At 36.0% G+C, this 20,412-nt stretch overlaps 1 protein-coding gene across 1 annotated transcript; it reads left to right on the top strand.

The window, feature by feature from the left end:
* Positions 1-10,173: 10,173 nt before the first annotated feature.
* Positions 10,174-19,882, top strand: g2e3 (G2/M-phase specific E3 ubiquitin protein ligase). The gene is made up of 14 exons (XM_026286313.1): positions 10,174-10,487; positions 10,607-10,704; positions 11,130-11,231; positions 11,321-11,445; positions 11,776-11,938; positions 12,041-12,147; positions 12,565-12,681; positions 12,779-12,903; positions 12,992-13,100; positions 13,819-14,120; positions 14,256-14,437; positions 14,557-14,729; positions 18,575-18,786; positions 18,906-19,882. The coding sequence occupies exons 1-14, from the start codon at positions 10,427-10,429 to the stop codon at positions 19,151-19,153; spliced, it is 2,124 nt and encodes a 707-aa protein (XP_026142098.1). The 5' UTR covers positions 10,174-10,426; the 3' UTR covers positions 19,154-19,882.
* The last annotated feature ends 530 nt before the right edge of the window (positions 19,883-20,412 follow it).

Genomic DNA, 20,412 nt, shown 5'->3' with positions numbered 1-20,412 from the left:
CAACATTATGTAGCAGCTATCAACACAAATTATGTGGATTGAGATTAAAACGCATTCACCTGTAATATAAGAGTACATATCAGTATTGATTATCGTGCCAGTGACAAAATAGGCACTGTGACAGGTATTGTTTTTTTTTTAGAGAATGTATGTCAACACAATCAAAAAACCACGTAATTTCTACGGTTTGTGGTGCGTCCAAGATGATAGTAGGCTCACAAATTAAGATACTAATACTGTAAGCATATGGTCTTATTTCAAAAGCCAGATTATCCTTCTTGCAGACTAGTGGAGCGAACTTAACATGACCTCCACCTCCCCCAGCAGCGTGCACCCCCATCACTCCCCAGCTGTGCATGGGCAGAGGGAATGGTCTTAAGACGAGTCCCCATATATAATGCATAACCGTGTTGGGACATATTTATGGAGCATTTATGAGTATGCAAGCACAAGACAGAAATGTAGCTCCCCTCAGACATGCAAGCATTGGGTTTGACTGAATCTTTGCAAACCATGTTTGTACAACTGGGAGAGGAAAAAATGATGAGTGCATTAATTTGTATCATGATAAATAGATAAAATAAATAAATAAATACAAGAAAAAAAGCAAAGAGAAATCTGTTCATATAGGCTTCATAAACAGTTAAATTTAAGAAAACCTATTAAATGCTCTGGGATAAAATTAAACGGGTTCCAAAATCATTTGTGCATTTCATATTTCATGCATGAAATGTCTAGTCGTTCTATGACACTGAAATTCTCAGACTTGTTAAAAAATAAATATGAGCAGGTTAACACGAAAGACGAGAGATTTTGCTGTTGCCAATGGTTACCTATACTAGGACAAACACATACATATTGGGTTATTCACTCTATTAGTTTCTAGGCAACATGTTTCTGGACTGCATTTCAACCTGTCACACCAATGTTCTCGAAGCAGACAACAAACAAATACACATACTGCTTCTCTGTCAAGGGTTAATAAAAACAGCAACCACTGAATTAGATATTTAAACATTAAATCTATATTATGTATATGTTTATTACTAATTTGTTCTACTGTGTTCATAATAAGAGCAGGGGCATATGGAGCTTGTTTACCTTAGGCTTAAGCATGTTACATGCATAGAACTATAAAAACAATGAAGGTCTGTAATATATGGAAAAAATGATCTGTTGAAATTTTTGCAGTCGTGTAATTGGCATATGTTTTGTATAGCCATCATTTACCAGAAGCGGCTAATTGGGACATGCTAACCTTGAAAACAAGATTCTCAATTCATTTTGACAGTTATCTATCACAGATGAAAAACACCATCTACATCTTACACTTACACACTAATGTCTTCAAATAAATCTTTAGCAACAGAAGTCAGGGTTTAAGGGGTCAAGCGATATATAGTTCATTTAAGACGATTCCTCCACTGTAAAGAAGTTTCCTAACAGTGAACAATCTGATGAGAGACGCATAGTTTGTGTAAAAAACAAGTCTGTTGCCGTTTCTGATGAATGAAATAAAGCGTGGAATCTGTCATACCGAACCTTTAATTGGTTATACATAGATATGTTCGTCTGTTTATCTCACTCATTCGTATTCTCTTGCTCTGTCTGTGCTTTTCACACATACAGTAAGACTTCATGATCATTAAACATGACCATTTTTCCCCATTGGTCTTATGTACTTGTCTCAAACAAGTAAAAGCGCTTAAAAACAATCATATAATTGCATTACATAACCAAATGGCAGTTGTTTTAGAGAAGAACCACGACAATTCAAGCAAAACATCACATGTTGGCGTTTAAAATTGGTCTTTTTGTTTAAAATGAACATGGGACCATGGGTAGGTTTGGTCTCAGCTTTGGTGGGGACACCCTGGGAACCCACCCCCCCACCCCCCCCAGAATATTACAATACAGAAGTGAATCTTCTTCATCTCATTAAATTGTATCCTGACCCCGATATACCATCCTGTATACTGTCCCTAAAGTACAGTAACTAGTATAACTGTATAATCTCAAAAATGCACTCTCAAAAAATACAAATAAAAACCTGAGACTGTAATGCTGAACAACCAAACGTTTTATTAACATAAATTATTATGTACATTAATATTTACACTTACAAAAAAAACTCACTTACACTTACAAAAAAATTTTTATTGCCACAAGGAAATAAATCTAAATAAATAAATATAATAACCCTTTTCTACTATAAACACTATTTACCTTCCAGTACACTCACGTTTATGTTGACTGCGAGATTCCAAGTTAAGGTAAACGCTAATTGACATTCAGTTACTTGCTAACGTAGCATTCTATCATCCTGGGTAACACATACTATCACCAGTTAATACTATTTTCCACAGTAGAATAAAACTGAATTTAATTTTTTTTACTGGCCTTTGTATGTGGCACAGTGACAGCCCTGGTAACTTACCGTCGGCAGTCGTCAACTTGCGCGCGCGCGCACACACACCACCAGCTCGCTGCTAGTGCAAGCACAAAAGTAGTCCCGGTCCGCGCGTGTAGCCTGTCAGATACCCCGGCGCCGATCAAATTACAGCGTTTCTTGTACTATCGTCGTGGCCGTTAGAATCGATCCAAATAGCATTACAAAGATACAAATAGCAGTTCAAAGGATATTGGTGGGGACAAATTTGTCATCTCAAAATATTGATAGGGACTAGTACCTAGCGTCCCCCCCTAAACCTACGCCCATGCTTGGGACCAGATGGTAATGAAAAAAAATTGGGGATATTTTGTATCTGATGCAATAAAAAATATTTATTTGAAGTGTGTGCAAATACTTTTGGGGCCACTGTAGCTATAGGAGGACCTGTATCCCAGAAATGGACAGTGTGAGGAGAGGGATGGCTGGTTGACAGTTGCTATAAATCTTCATGTGACACCCTCATGCTACGGCTAATCCAGGTCTTGGCATCCTCGAAATCCCTGCTTCCCTGTTGGAGAGAGACACTACATAGTCAATCACTTAATCACAGGAAGTCCACAGGAACTCTCAAATATGTATTTACTAACATTGTCTAATCCCTGTAATGATGGGTTGACCCATGTCCTGCAGCTGCTGTGATTAGCCGCTGTGTGGTAAAGTTCAATGCAGACAAAAAGTTAATATTTAGCAATAGGGAAGCATGAAACTAGAACATGAAGGGATGTATGTTCTTTGGGATGAAGACAATCAAAGCACAGGGACTGGTCAAAAACAGCAATTATAATGGCAACAGTATGTAACAAATTTATATTAACTAATAACTAGTTAAAAGCCTATTATTATTACTACTGATATAATTATTATAAAAAAAATTACTAAATATATAAATACTATACTGTATATTAATAATTTATTAGTATACTGTTGAGCCCATTATAAAAATGTGATGTTGTGTAACTGTTGTCATATTTTTTTGCAATTATGATGCTCGTTTGTTTGTATGAACAACACTCTATATGTAGTTCATGTTAACAGTGGACTTCTGATCAGGGTTTTGTTTAATTCTGTATAATCTGATCATCTTTTTTCCTTGCTTTTTTTATTCAAATAAAACAATTCCACAGAACTGATACTTCAAGCTGTTGAAATTAGTCTGGTCTTTTCATTTAAAGATTTTGACAAAATATTAAAGCTCAGATTCTTACAAATTAAAGCTGAAATGAGTTTGCTACTCTTGCCTTTGGGAAACAATTCTCTCTTTTGTCTTTAGGGAACGTGCAGGTGCTAACATGCATACCTAATTGACTAGATAAAGCAATTAATTATGGAGGAGATGAATGATCTCACTTTCTCTGGTATGCTGCTGAAACCTCTATATGGCGATGCTGTTGCATATGAAAAACCAATCATTTTTCTTTTCTTATTTTTCTTTCCTGCCTGTATCCTTTTTCTACTGAGTATAACAATGCAATAATTTTTTAGCAGTGAAATGTCCATTTTGAAATGGTCATTGGTCCGATGTCTCTCTCGGATGACTCTGATAGCACGCCGTAACCTTCAAAACAGCAACAAAAAACACCAACCCGACCTTCCTTCCAAAAACCGTTGCTATGAAACACGTTTTCCCCGTATAATTCATTTACACACTGCATACAAATATGTGGACAATTAACCCCTTTTGTTTGCATAATAAATTTGTATATTTAATGGGAGCTCATCCACATGTGCTCCACAAGCTCGAAGAACACAAAGCGGCCGCATTGTGCAAAGCGCAACGCCCCATCCACTGCAATCATGCCCTGCTACCTGATTTCAGCACAGAGCCAGAGAAGGAGGATAAATTACCCCTAGCACAGCACAGAGCTTTAATTATAGCCTTGCAGACAAGAGAAAAGCTCATTGATGTGTAGATGAGGATGGACTATGCATGTTGCACTGAAAGAACCCATGTTTTGGTGATTCTCTATCAAAAGAACAGCTGGGTTGCCATTTTCTCTCAAATTAGATTTCACCAAAGCAATGCAATGTGAAACTAAGAGACGCAATTTCAAAAGTTATTTTTCTTGTTTGTTGAGTCATAAGAGCAACAGGAAAAGTCGCTCTTGAATTATGTTAGTTGGCAAAGAAGGGAAAGGAAGCAAACATCCCAATCATCTGCGCTAGGTTCAAAGGTTGAATTGAAACGCTCCTAAATGAGACTATTTTCCAGCTCAACCTTTTCAGACCCGGCGACAGAATAACATTCACAGAAAGATCCAGCTCTTGCATGCAACAACGTGAATTAATAATTTCGTACATTCAAATGACACAAGCCATATTTTAAAAAAGAAACAAAGAAGTAAATCACGCCGTCCCAGCAGTAGAGTCGTGTTTAGATTAGTTGATGCAGCTATAAAGTGAGGGAATGCTGGGTAAAAGTGTACCTGTGTCCATAGTCGTGGTGCAGAAGTCCTGGTGATGGAGGTCCAGCCTCTGTTTGTTTTCAGAGCGCTTTTAAAAAAGATTGTGTGGTGAAACATTGGGATATTGATACCCCAGCATGCCTTAGAGAGAAAAAGGCTCCACCCAATAGTGAACCCTGTGACCTGAGGGTGATGAAAAATGAGAGACCCCCATCCCAACCCATCTCTCTCTCTCTCTCTCACACACACACACACACACAAACATATATGCATTTGTTTTCCTCTGATCCTGGGTGAATTATTGTCTTAATTTAATTACAGCTTTTAACACTGATTAATTCACAAATAATGAGAAATACAAATACAAAATTGGATAAATGGCATAAATCTGTAAATGCTTTAACTCGCAAGCAAACAAACCCAATAAATCCATGAAATAAATCCAGCAGCTCGAGTCATGCTAACAAGACTAATGAGCATCTATGATATGAAATGGTGCACATTTCCAAAAGAATGTTTTCAAGTGATTATATATGTTAGCAAAACTTTAGACAATTTGACAGACGGGAAGAAAGAAATCTGCAATTCTCTCATGCCTCAGTGCCACTCTCGCCCCGGATCTTTTCACATTTCTGATTAGCAGACACATTTTATCACTCTGCAGACAACTCAATTTTCATTTTGGGAGGGGAGACAGAAAGGGTGACAGCCCAGGGCCTTTAAGGCGGCTCGGGGACCCCGGTGAGCCCAGCGCTGAAGCTGATAATTAGACTTCCCTGAACCACAGGTCAAAGAGACAGAATTATTTGGCCTGTGTAGACAGCAATTTCCTCAAGCCACACGAGATGAGATATCACAAGCTGTTATACATGTGCACCAGGAAGCCTCGAGAGTGGGGTCAGAGTCAATCCAATTCCCTACAGAAATTCATATATTGAAAGGGCAGCTAACTAGGGACCGTGATCATTTAATTTGACTTCTTTCAAGGGACAGTGTTCCTCAGCCTGCAATTTGGAGGACTGGTTTGCAGCTCTTACAAACCCTGATAATAATACCCAGGGTTTTTTGTCTGGAGAAGAGAGCTCTTCATCAGGGTTGGTGGTCATGTCGATTAAACGTATCAAAAGTGACAGAATATAATGAAAAGGTTGCTATCCCTGGTGTAAGCTCTATCACTACCAAAAAAAAAAAAAACTATTTTCAGAGTTGTGTAGGAGTGTGGGATCAGGAATGCAATGCATTAGACTTCCTCAGAAAGAAGAACATTCATATGCTCCAATCAAACAGTGTTTCATAAATTCCTGCCTTTCGACCCTTTCTGTAACTGTCTGTGAAGACTCATTGAACTACTATTTACACATACTGCTGTTCCTATGCTCTTAAAAATAAAAGTCCAAGGGGTTGTTTGCAGTGATGCCATAGAAGAACCTAGATCCTCTAATAAACCTCTTAGTGAGCAGTTCTTAAAACAACCATTTTACTAATCTAACGAAACTTTTTCCTTTATAAATCACCTTGACTCTTAAAAATAAAGGTTCTTTATTGGCATCAATGGTTCTGTGAAGAACCTGGAACATTCACGGAAATGCTGAAAATCTTCTTTATAGTCAAAAGGTTCTTTAGACTTTTTAAATGTTCTTCAAAACGGTTCTTTTAGGAATTGTTCACTGAAAGGTTCTTTGGGGAACCAAAAGGGGTTCTTCCATGGCATCACTGCAAGAACACCCTTTAGGAACCTTTATTTTTAAGTGTGTTCCATGGATGTTGAAGATTCCTCGTGGAACCACAGTGAACCTTTTATAATAACAAAACTATGTGCCATTTACACGATGTGAGCTGAATTCCAGACATAATTGGAGCTACCAGTGAAAAACAAGAAAACATGTTTTTCTCAATTGGCAAATGGAGCAATTTGTAGGCTCCAAGTTAGTCCGTGCATGTGCAATAATATCCAATGTTACATTTCATACAGAGTGTGATACAGTCTCACACCTGCTTCACAAAGTACAACAATGAACAGTTGAGTTGAAAGGAGAGAAAGTCGTGGCAGATTCTTCAAGATAGCCTTTAGTGAAATGCTGGTTTTTGTGAGACAGAGGCTGTTGCATTGGCTGGGGGAAAAAAACACGGGGACAGCTGTATAATTATACTATTTTTACTGTCAGGAGCTCGGTATGTGAGAGGAGAATTAGCATCACACCTGTGCATAATTGGCTAAATTAGCTTGCATAATGCAAACTCTGAGAAGCATTGGACACTGGGGGAGGAAGTGCTGCATCGAAAATTGAGGGAGTTGTTTGGACTCCCTCTGGAATTTAGTGAAGGGAGGAAAAGCACGGCCTGTAATCTTATATCTCAAGTCAAAAGAGCATTTAAGGACCCCCTCGCAAGTGTTGTCAAACAATAGGCAAGTCAAGACCTTGATCTGGGTCTCCTGGATCTGCTCAGGCAGGAGAAACAGACATGCATCCCATCACCTATTTGTTTTAATCCACTTCAGTGATTCTATGAATAAGTTGTGACTGCCAGCCAGGGCAGTGCAGGTTCATTTACGATGCATCCAGTGACTGAATGTGGATTCTGTGCACACTTGCTGGAGTGGTAGAGAGAAATCTCTAAAAACAGTATTCCCTCCAGGGCACCAGATGTTTAATCAGTTCTTATTACAGAGGCCACTGAGATAGTAGACTTCCATTTTTTTCCCCATTATAATACAAAAGACGAAATCCTGGCATAACACTTTACAGCAGAAGCTATTTTAAAATTCACCAAAATCCCACATATCTGTAATTGTAATCACTAATATTTTCACATAGCATTTCTGAAAAAGTAAAAAAAAAGTACAATAAAAAAAATGTTGTAGAGAAAGAAGATCATAATCATTATAATTTATTAAAGGGGTCATATGATGCGATTTCAAATTGTACTTTCTTTTTGAGTGTTACAAGCTCTTGGTGCATGAAAAAGATCTGTAAAGTTACAAAGACTAAAGTCTTAAATCCAAAGAGATATTTTTTATCAAAGTTAAAACTCTGTCATGCCCCTAAAATGGCTCATTCAGCTCCTTTTGGGCTTAAACTGCTGGTAAAACTAATGACATTATTAACTGTCTATACATTTATTTTGAAAGATGAAGCTCGCGATTATGGAAATGGGCGTTCCATTTACGACGAGTGCTTGCGATGTTCGGCCAATCACAGTGCACTGGGTCAGCTGGCCAATCAGAGCAGACTGCGCTTGTCGGAAAGAGGGACTTTGTAGAAAACTATACATTTGAGGACCTACAATAAAAGTACAGTATTTAAAAAAAATGTGTTTTTGAAACATTTAAGCATGTCAACATATTCTGGTACACCAAATACCCAAAAAAAATATTTTTAAAAAAGCATCATATGACCCCTTTAAATAATTGCTTATTGTTAAAAATCAGTATGCTTAATATTACCTACTGGCACACTCTACTGAAAGTGGGAAAGGTTTAGGAAGATTTGCACAATTAATATCTCTGACCCTGGACCACAAAACCAGTCATAAGTATCACGGGTATATTTTGTAGCAATAGCCAACAATACATTGTATGGGTCAAAATTGTAGATTTTTCTTGTATGGCAAAAATCATTAAGTAAAGATCATGTTCCATGAAGGTATGTTGTACATTTCCTACCATAAATGTATCAAAACTTAATTTTTGTTTGGTAATATTTTCCACTCTCAGATATAAAATAGTTGTATCTCAGCCAAATAATGTCCTATACTAACAAACCATGCATTACTGAGTAGCTTATTTTTTCAGCTTTCAGATGATTTATAAAGCTTAATAATATAAAAAAAGACCCTTATGACTGGTTTTGTTGTCCAGAGTCACATTTTACTGAAAATATGTTTCTAACAACAATGCTTTGTTCTGGTGTGGATGTGTCATATTAGCATACAAATATACAAACAAAGTTGTTCTCCTGAAGATCCCTGTCAGATTTGGAAGGGGAGGCAGTTTTCAAGCAAACAGCACTTTGAACTGTTTTGATCTGCTACCACCTACTGGTTAGTGATACTGATGAAGAATCAACTAGGCACATTCTCTTAGGTTTAACCCTTTCAAGAAAAGCAGGCGCTGTGTGAAACCATCAGTTCTTTTCTCACCTCTCAATTGCATTAGAGCTTGAAGTAAGAATTTCTCCATCTTGTGAAGATTAGATTGTTGTTCTGGGCAGGGGAGAGAGACAGTCCACAGGAGGTGATACTATAACAGTTATTTTATCTCTAAAGCTGCTCGAAGGCAACAAGTTGCAGAATGAAATTTAAGAAAGAAAGAAAAAGAAGAAAAGAAAAAAGACTATTTAGCAACCAATACACAATTAGGTCAAAAGTGGTGGTTACATAAAAATATATGATCACATGGCAAAAAAATAAATAAATAAAAATAAAGCATACTATCTTTTGTGAAATGTATAGGGATCTGAGTAGATAAACCCACTGGCCTTTTCACGTACTCATTTCAAAATTGCATATTGTGTACATGTTTTTTCAAATTATTAATACTTCAGTATTTAATCAGTGCACAGAAGTCAATGTACACTATGTAATACGTTACACCAGTAAAGCGAAAACATATAGAGCCATTGTATGCATAATGTTCTATATAGTCGACTTTAATTTGGAAAGGCAGCAAAAAAGCTGAAGCATAAACAGCATATTAAACACAAAATGTTGTATTTGCTTTTACAAACACTGGTCAGTTTTGCATTTACAGGGGAATTACAATAGCAGAAAAAAGTATGTAAAATTACTGTTTTAAATGTTACAATTTTCAAAATTTAAAAATGTTTTAATAAAATATGGAGATATAAATAAAAATTGAATTATAAATGAATATGTAGTTGCACAGTCTAATACAATATTCTGTTATGGCAACTGTAAAATTTAAGGCAGTTAACGTTACTAATATTGCATTCAATGTATACAGATGTTACGGTATGTTTTTTATAAATATTAAAGACACTTTTATGGGCACTGTGTATCCCTGAACAAATTATGTGAAATATCAGATATAACGATACAATGTAAAAGTATTACTTACTGTCAGTGTGGGACCTCTACCTCATACAGCATATTTCCATAAAATCAAACTTCACATTTAAATGTCATAAAAATTCGCATGCTTTTATTTTGTCAAAAAAACGGAAGTTGCGTAGTGCGTGACCCCGCACCGATTGCGCAGCGCAATGTTTGGGCCAGAGCCCCTCCCACAGGAAAATATCTGTTTTGGTTTGAATTCCACCAATCAAAATCAAGCAGAGGTGTGTTCTCCGTGACAGAGGGAAGTTTGAATTTTATCATGCGGTTTACTCTCTTACACTAAAGACTGTAATATAATTTTATTAGAAATCCGGTCAACCAAGGACTACGTGTTTTGCCTTATGGAGTGAGAAGACAAAACAAAGCTCGTGATAAAGTGAGTCTAATGGCAGTTAACGTTACTGAATTTGCCAAGCCAGACCGCTAATTCAGAGCTCTTTAAATCGCCATTTTAAAATTTCGATTTTACGTAATCCTGGCTGCATAATACACAATAATGAAAGCGATGAAAGAGGAGACTGCCGAAATAAAACAGATTCACGACGACAAAGACCTCAGTAAGTTGCTCTTCCTACAGGTTTTGTAGCAACGAATTTCTTTGTTGCGACTAACGTTATACCAATAATCAGACATGTACCTGTATTCCATTTTTAACACAATATCGTCAAATATTTAGTCTGCGGTCTTTGTAAGAGATGTGACAACATTCCAGAGAAGTATGGAGAGAAGATCACCCTTCAGCAGCACAAACTGACAGTCCACTATTTCTGTTTGGTGAGCAAGACGTCGATGATGTGTATTTGTGCAACACATTTCATTTTAGAGTCTATTTCTAGTTTTCCTGTTGAAATATTAGTGTTGTGAAACCATACTCTAAAGTATAAGGCATCTTATGATGCCATAGATAAATCATTATGTTCAGCTGTTCTAGAACATAAATTGTGTAAGTTATTTATTTTTCACAAATGATGTATGAATGTCATAAATATTTGGTTATTTCTACATGTATTGCCAGTGATGAATCTCTTAGGAATACAGAATAACACCTTGAATATTGTCTTTATGCAATGTTGTTTTAAAATATGGAATCTTTTAGTTTTTAAATGTAAAGAACAGCTTTATTTTGGATTATGTACAAATATTGTAAAAGTCTCAAGCATAAATGTACAAGTAAGTTATGCTTCAATCAAATTTTATAGCTGATGTCCAGTGGGATATGTCAGAGAGGGGAGGAGGATGAAGACGTTCATGGTTTTCTCGTGGAGGACATAAAAAAGGAGATCCGCAGATCTTCGAGGCTGGTATGTTAAGGACACATTTGGCCATTGGCATGTTTTGTTTAACACCACAGAAATGTTTTGGAGACTAACTTTAACTTTTTGACTTGCAGAGATGCATGAAGTGCAAAAAGGTTGGGGCTTCGGTGGGGTGCTCCATCAAAAGTTGTCGGCAAATGGTCCATATGCCTTGTGGATTAGAGAAGGAGTTTATTTTCCAGTTCACAGGCTTGTTTCCGTAAGTGTCTCTTGTGATATAAGCAAAATGTGATGATTCCCGATGGAAGATGAGATCCAAATGTAGGTTTGTATGATTAAAGTTCCCTCTTATGCTTATCAAGGCTGCTTTTATTTGGTCAAAACCACAATTAGAAACAAGAAATACTAAGTTAAAAAGAGCAGCATTTATTTGAAACATAAGTCTTATTTAACTTTATACATTTATTTTCTGTTAGTTTAGATCAATTTAATGCAATCTCATAATACCCCAACATTTTAATGATATTGTGATTTGCTGTACATTTCTGGTCATTTCATTTCAACTTCTTGATAATGGAATCATTTGCAGGTCTTTCTGTAAAAAGCATGCACCTAGTCAGTCCTGCGTCTCCAGTCCCGGTCTGCCACTCTCTTGCTCTGTCTGTCTGGAGCCCATCGAATCCGTCCTCTCCTATAATGTCCTGAAGTGTCCTGCATGTCATGGCAGCTGGTTTCACAGAAACTGTGTACAGGTAATAGTACCACACATTCAGGTTAATGATATAAAAATATACATAAAATACAAAGATATGGGATTTGAAATTTGAGCCTGTTTCTCATCTCTTTTCTTTCAGCATTATGCACACAGCGCTGCCATGTTTTTCTTCAAATGCACATTGTGCAATAACAAGGACCAGTTTCAGCAGGAAATGCTTAGAATGGGAATATATATACCAGAGCGGTAAATCAAATATGTTTCCTTCTGATATTGATAATAGTGATTCAAAGTAAAATATTCTGATTTGTGTAGTGTTTGATTTGTATCTTTCATAGCCTGCTGGAATTATTTACATTTGATATATTTATGTATTTTTACATTTATTTTTAATGTCTATTTTGTTACACCTCACTTTGAAAAAACAATGTAAATATTTTCCATTACTATTATATATGTATATATATTTTAAAGGAATGCTTTCACCTAAAAATTAAATTTTGCTGAAATTTGATTAGCCCTCAGGCCATTCAAAATGTAGTAATGTGATGCTACAGTACATTTCTTCAAACTCATGTAGTTCTTTTTTTGACCTCAGGTTATTTTTATGAAAACCTATTCCTTTAATATTTTGTAAGCCTCCATATTGTGGATATTTTTCAGGGATGCAGCATGGGAACTTGAGGAGAATGCATATGGAGATTTATTGCAAATGTACCAGCACTGTGATGCTGTGAAGTGTCACAGTCACAAAGGTCGTAAATACAGCTCGCAGTCTGGGTAATCTGAGCATTTTATTTCACCATTCTGAAATTGTGAAATGGAATCAGTTTGTTTTTGAAAAGGATTCTAACTACTGTTTAAATTTGCTTTGCAGGTATTTTGAAATTGTTCGTTGCAAGTTGTGTGGATCCAGGGGAACTCATCGAAAATGTTCCAACCTTAAGCTTTACGAAAGTGACTGGATCTGTGCTGACTGTAAAGCTGCTGTTGAGGGAAAAAGTGAGCTACATGAGCTATCGTTTAATATGTGTGCTTGTTTTGTAAAATTATTCAAAGTTACTTAGATGTTTTTTTTTTCTTCCCCCAGAATCAGTGCCTTTGCCAAACCATGTTGAATCCCCACTGGCTATAAGGCAAGAGAGAAAGAGGCTGTTTAAAAACATCTCTGACCTTCACTCTTCACTCATCAGTAAAAGGTACTTTCCTAATAAATTGCATCTGATATTAGAAGGATATGTTCTAGATTATTTACTCTCAATTTCTCTGGACAATTATACCATAGAACCCAACATGAATCAATTTTGTTGTAATGCAGCACTCTAACACGATCTATTCCAGTGCTACCTTGGATCATGTTTTTTTTTTTCTGTATTTTGGTCACCTTTACTGTAATTATATATCTATATGTATATTAGGGCTGTCCGTTTAATAATAACTTAATTAGTGAAGAATTACGGAATAAAAATATTTTTAGGCAGTTAATGCACTGGCCCCGCCCCCAAACCTGTATATCTTTTATTATATTTATTATTAAATTATATTTAATTTGATTACATTTATGTTATAAGTTGAGATTTACATGATATATTTTAACTGCTACTATGTAAAAGCAACACCGCTGTAAAAAAAGAAAAAAGCACCTTATGTGTTTAAAGTGTTTGCAAACCAAATGTTATTGCACTTTTGTTCATATAGCAGTACTTTAAAATAAAAAAAAGTGCACAATACACTACTTTTGAATGTATAATACATTTTTTGTGCATAATGTGATTTATCGTGATTAATCACAAACAATCATTCGATAAATTGTGATTATAAAAAACGTAATTGTTGCCTAGCAGTAAAATATATATATACTGTATATAGAATTGTAGCAGTAGCAGCTCTCTCTCTCTCTCTCCCCTTGTATTCTAGGCAATGTGTGCCTGCCACTTCTCCGGAGGTCTTAATGGATCTGGCCCATCAGATATCACAGCAGCAGTCTACAGAGGTGCTAGTGGAAGATGATGATGGGGTGATGGAAGCAGCTCTGCGGGTTCTGCGGCAAAGTGACTTTAATCCCTGCTGCACACTTTCTGTCAAATTCTCCCAAGACAAACATAGCAACAACATTAGGAATCAGCGTCGCTTCCTCAGACGTCTTGTTTCGAAACTGCAGATGTCAGAAATCTTTGAGGGCCCTGATGGATCTAAAAACCTGGCTCTAAACTCAAAAGGTAGGACACATTTTTTTTTTTCTTTAATTTGTTTGTTTTGATGTCCTTTTCTGTAAAATGTACCATTCCAGGCTTATATACAAATAACCCCTCTCACTGCTGCCTTCAAAATGAACCATTGTTGTGTGTGAACAGCTCTGAGGGATGATCTCTACTTTGAAGTGGGCAGTCTCTTGGCTCTCTCTTTGGTTCATGGAGGTCCTCCTGTGGGCTTTTTCTCTCCAGCATTGTACCATAGTCTGTTTAACTACCCCACAAACTACAGGCCTGCTTTACAAGACCTTGGAGACACTGCTTTTGCACACAAAATCAGACAGGTGAGTTTTGCTGTTCCTGACATTGTTCTTCAAACCTGCTGTTGCACTGAGGTGCGTGATTTTATAATGACTCAAGTGTTTGTTGTACACCTGTTAAAATCTAGAAATTCTCTTTTTAGATTTCAGAAGCAAAGTCAATGAAGGAGCTGAGAATGGCAATGCAGTCAGCATCTCAATATTTGGAAGCAGCAGGTTGCTGGCGAAAGATCAGAGAACTCTCAGAGAAGGACATGCTGGTGGAGGATGTACTAAACTTCTACCTGATCATCAGACTACAGCTGCCTCTGCAGAGGTTGGTACCCAAACTTAGTCCTGTGTTGGCAAAGCATTATACCGGTCTTCAATATCACATGAACCGTCAGAAATCATTCTAAAATATTGCCTGCTCAAGAAGCATTTCTTGCTATTATCAAAGTAGAAAGCTGTTGTGCTGCTGAATCTTTAGCAGAAACCATGCTTTTGGTCTCTAATGAATAGATAGGTTCTGAAATACAATTGCCATAAATGTGACCCTGGGCCACAAAACCAAAATATGATGGATTGATTTATATATACATTGAAGTATGTTTTTTTTTAGGATAAGAAATGACAGTATTTGGTCAAGATACAACTATTTGAAAATCTGAAATCAGAGAATGCAAAAAAAAAAAAAATAAATAAGAAAATCGCCTTGAAAGTTGTCCAAATGAAGTTCTTAGCCATGCGTATTACTAACTGAAAATTAAGTTTATATATATTTACGGTATGAAATTTACAGAATATCTTAATTGAACATTATCTTTTCTTAACATCCTTATGATTTTTGGCATAAAAAAATTATCGCTCATTTTGATGCAAACAATGTATTGCTGGCTATTGCTACAAATATACCTGTGCTACTTATGACTGGTTTTGTGCTCCAGGGTCACAAATGTCTTTACTGGCTAATTTAAAGCTGCTGAATCAAAGTATTTATTAAAAAAAAAAAATATATATATATATATATATATATATATATACAGTATTGTTCAAAATAATAGCAGTACAATGTGACTAACCAGAATAATCAATGTTTTTCGTATATTTTTTTATTGCTACGTGGCAAACAAGTTACCAGTAGGTTCAGTAGATTCTCAGAAAACAAATGAGACCCAGCATTCATGATATGCACGCTCTTAAGGCTGTGCAATTGGGCAATTAGTTGAATTAGTTGAAAGGGGTGTGTTCAAAAAAATAGCAGTGTGGCATTCAATCACTGAGGTCATCAATTTTGTGAAGAAACAGGGGTGAATCAGGTGGCCCCTATTTAAGGATGAAGCCAACACTTGTTGAACATGCATTTGAAAGCTGAGGAAAATGGGTCGTTCAAGACATTGTTCAGAAGAACAGCGTACTTTGATTAAAAAGTTGATTAGAGAGGGGAAAACCTATAAAGAGGTGCAAAAAATGATAGGCTGTTCAGCTAAAATGATCTCCAATGCCTTAAAATGGAGAGCAAAACCAGAGAGACGTGGAAGAAAACGGAAGACAACCATCAAAATGGATAGAAGAATAACCAGAATGGCAAAGGCTCAGCCAATGATCACCTCCAGGATGATCAAAGACAGTCTGGAGTTACCTGTAAGTACTGTGACAGTTAGAAGACGTCTGTGTGAAGCTAATCTATTTTCAAGAATCCCCCGCAAAGTCCCTCTGTTAAAAAAAAGGCATGTGCAGAAGAGGTTACAATTTGCCAAAGAACACATCAACTGGCCTAAAGAGAAATGGAGGAACATTTTGTGGACTGATGAGAGTAAAATTGTTCTTTTTGGGTCCAAGGGCCACAGGCAGTTTGTGAGACGACCCCCAAACTCTGAATTCAAGCCACAGTACACAGTGAAGACAGTGAAGCATGGAGGTGCAAGCATCATGATATGGGCATGTTTCTCCTACTATGGTGTTGGGCCTATTTATCGCATACCAGGGATCATGGATCAGTTTGCATATGTTAAAATACTTGAAGAGGTCATGTTGCCCTATGCTGAAGAGGACATGCCCTTGAAATGGTTGTTTCATCAAGACAATGACCCAAAACACACTAGTAAACGGGCAAAGTCTTGGTTCCAAACCAACAAAATTAATGTTATGGAGTGGCCAGCCCAATCTCCAGACCTTAATCCAATTGAGAACTTGTGGGGTGATATCAAAAATGCTGTTTCTGAAGCAAAACCAAGAAATGTGAATGAATTGTGGAATGTTGTTAAAGTATCATGGAGTGGAATAACAGCTGAGAGGTGCCACAAGTTGGTTGACTCCATGCCACACAGATGTCAAGCAGTTTTAAAAAACTGTGGTCATACAACTAAATATTAGTTTAGTGATTCACAGGATTGCTAAATCCCAGAAGAAAAAAAAATGTTTGTACAAAATAGTTTTGAGTTTGTACAGTCAAAGGTAGACACTGCTATTTTTTTGAACATACCCCTTTCAACTAATTGCCCAATTGCACAGCCTTAAGAGCGTGCATATCATGAATGCTGGGTCTTGTTTGTTTTCTGACAATCTACTGAACCTACTGGTAACTTGTTTGCCAAGTAGCAATAAAAAATATACTAAAAACCTTGATTATTCTGGTTAGTCACATTGTACTGCTATTATTTTGAACAATACTGTATATATATATATATATATATATATATATATATATATATATATATATATATATATATATATATATATATATATATATATATATATATTAGAAAAAATATTTATATATATATAAGATATATATATAAAAAATATTTATATATATAAGATTTTTTAATGATACTGCAATTTCCTAATTATTCAACCCCGATTCAACATTGTTTTAAATCACGTATTTGCATGGTGGGGAATAAAACAGTTTCAAAACACAATTAAGCCTTTAGAAACTATTAAAAACAGAATTAGCTTGAGCTGTTACACACACATACAGTTAGCCCATGCATGTGCTGAAGTTGAGTAGCTCTCAGCCTTATTCCTTAGCTTAAAGTGTGTTTTACCAGAAAATCTTTGAGGGTGTGAAAGAAAAAGCACCATATCATAAAATGTTTAATCAGAGCAACTGAGAAAAACCTGCAATGTACAGCCAAAGACTTGCAAGATGACCCGATGAAAGGAGGAAAACCATTTCAGTTCAGTGTGTAAGAAGAAATCTAGACAAGTAAGGCCTTCATGTTGAGACATCTTGTAGAATACCACTCTTGATCAAGAAGAACAAAAGGCCAACTTGAGCTTGATAAAATTCATTTGTGTAGACCTGTGGAGCTCTGGAGGAATGTTTTATGGAGTGATGTGACCAAACTGGACTTTTTGGACCCATGGATCAGCGGTATGTCTGCTGCAAAAAAAGGCAAAGCTCATAAGCAGAAGAACGCCATCTCCATCGTCAAACTTGGAGGTGGATCAGTCCTGTTATGGGGTTTCTTTACTGTAGAAGGAAGTGGAAATCATGACTTAATGAAGGACATCATGGATTCTTTGAAGTATCAGGCCATTTTAACAAGAATTGTGATGCCTTTGGTGCAAAGACTGAAGCTGATGATCAATGGACTTTCCTGCAGGACAGTCATCCCAAAGTACACATCCAAATCTACTACTGCTTGGTTCAGGGATCAGTCATAGAATGTACTTGAGTGACCTTTTCAGTCTCCAGGCTTAATTCTCATTGCAAATATCTGGTTGAATTTGAAGAAAGCAGTGGCAATGTGAAAACCAAAGATTATCAGTGATCTGGAAGCTTTTTCAGACAATGAATGGGCCAAGACTGTAGTAGAGGTGACCGAAGCTACTAAACACTAACAGACAGCGTTTATTGGCGATTTTAAAGAATAAAAGATTCTGCACAAAAGGGGTTGAATAATTTTGAACATGAATGTTTAGAGCCCATTTGAATTTTATCATGATTCATCAATGTTCCATTCTCAGAATCACTCAAAAGTGTATTAACAAACTCTCTCTCATACTTTACTGATGCCTTTGTTGAACTGATTTCATAAAATGTTGTTCTCTGCAGCAAAATGTCTTGCAGGTCAAGGGGGTTGAATAATTTTGATTGCAACTGTATAAATGTGTTTTTCTCACGTTTTCTCACTCTAAGGAAATGCTCATTCAAGTTCATATTGGCTTTCTCAGATTTCGTGAGGGTTTGAGGACACTAGGACTGTTTGAGCAGGTCCAGATGTGTACAGAGGCTTTCCATTCAGTCTTCTGTGGGCCCGTGGAAAGGCTGACAGCCGAATCTGTCATGAAGCTCTTTACCGTCCGGTTTTCAGAAGAAAAAGAGCAACAAGAAAAAGAGAACACAACAGTACACTTTTGGAAAAAGTATCTGCATGAGTGTGAAGGTATGTTCGCTACAGAATTCATATTGTTTCAGTACAATTTAGATTATTGTGCGAAAATTAAGATATGTTAGAAAATAAGCTGTTATTTGCATGATCTTAACCCTTTCCTCGTGCTTCAGAGGGTCGGTGTGCAGCATCACTTGAGGACCTCCTAACATTCACCACTGCTACAGATCTGGCTCCATCCATTGGATTCCATCCCACTCCATCGATTTCATTCTTCAGCTCACCAGACCCCTCGTGTGCTTTTCCTCAGAGCCACTGTGATGCCAGTCATCTATTTCTGCCAATTCTACCCTCATATGAGCTCTTCAAGAAACACTTGGATTACACAGTTTGTCAGTTCTCAGTTATGCAGGACATTTAAAACAACATGTATATATTTTTCAGCCTAACTCACGTTAGCATTACTTGAAAATAGGTTGCTCCTCACTTTATTTATCAGTAACCCAGGTGTTGCCAAATCCTCAGTGACTTATCAGTAAATTGGAATCCCTCAATAGAAAATAAACATTTTAACAGCTTTGCTTTGAGCCACTCAGCACTATTAGGACTTAAGCTGCAAAGCGATATGTGCTCTATACATGTTAGAACACTATCTTAGACGTGGTAAGACTGTTCTTTGTGTTTAAAAAAAAGTTTTTCCTGTAAATGTAGGTGCACCATTCAGAAGTGTACAGGTAATAGCTAGTATCGTAACCAAAGTTTGAACTATATTGAGTAGTGTTCTGTTGAACGGCATATGTATTTGGCAGTAATATGAATTTGATGTGAATTTTTTATTTTATTTTTTGCTAACAGAAAAACCTTTCATAATAACATGTTGTAATTTTTTGGTAGCCACATGATGGTGCAATTGCCCCCTTTTTTGCCACACGTTGGCTAACTGCTACCACTGCAGATGAATCTGGAGTTATAGAGTTGAATTATTGTTTTGTGCCAGAGACCCATGTTATAATCATACACAAGCTAGTATGCTTTTGTTCTTGTATAATGTTTCATTTTTCCTGAAGTAGCTTGAAAAAGTGTATGATGGTTTCCTGGCCCTTCATATCTGTCACTATTTATTAAACTTTTTACTTTTCTGTTACCCTAAGTGTTTTCCACTTGATTTATTAAATGATAGAATTGAGGATGTTTTATATATATATATATGTATATATATATATATATATATGTATATATATATATATGTATATGTATATGTATATAAAGATACATATATAGATATACACACATATATATAGATATACACACATATATCTATCTATCTATATATATATATATATATATATATATATATACATATACATACATACATATATATATATATGTATGTATGTATATATATGTATATATATATGTGTGTGTGTGTGTGTATATGTGTATATATATATATATATATATATGTGTGTGTATATGTGTATATATATATATATATATATATATATATATATATACATATACACATATATATATACATATACACATATATATATATATATATATATATATATATATTTAGAAATTTCATAATGAAAAGTTTTACAATTCATTTTTCATAGTCATACATAAAAAAGAACGTGTCTAAAAATCACAAATTTGAAATTAGAATATAAATCAATT

The sequence above is a fragment of the Carassius auratus genome, chromosome 17, assembly GCF_003368295.1.
Source record: "Carassius auratus strain Wakin chromosome 17, ASM336829v1, whole genome shotgun sequence".
Taxonomy (NCBI): Eukaryota; Metazoa; Chordata; class Actinopteri; order Cypriniformes; family Cyprinidae; genus Carassius; species Carassius auratus.
The sequence above is the reverse complement of the archived record's forward strand: the minus strand, read 5'-3'. Positions and strand labels throughout refer to the sequence as shown.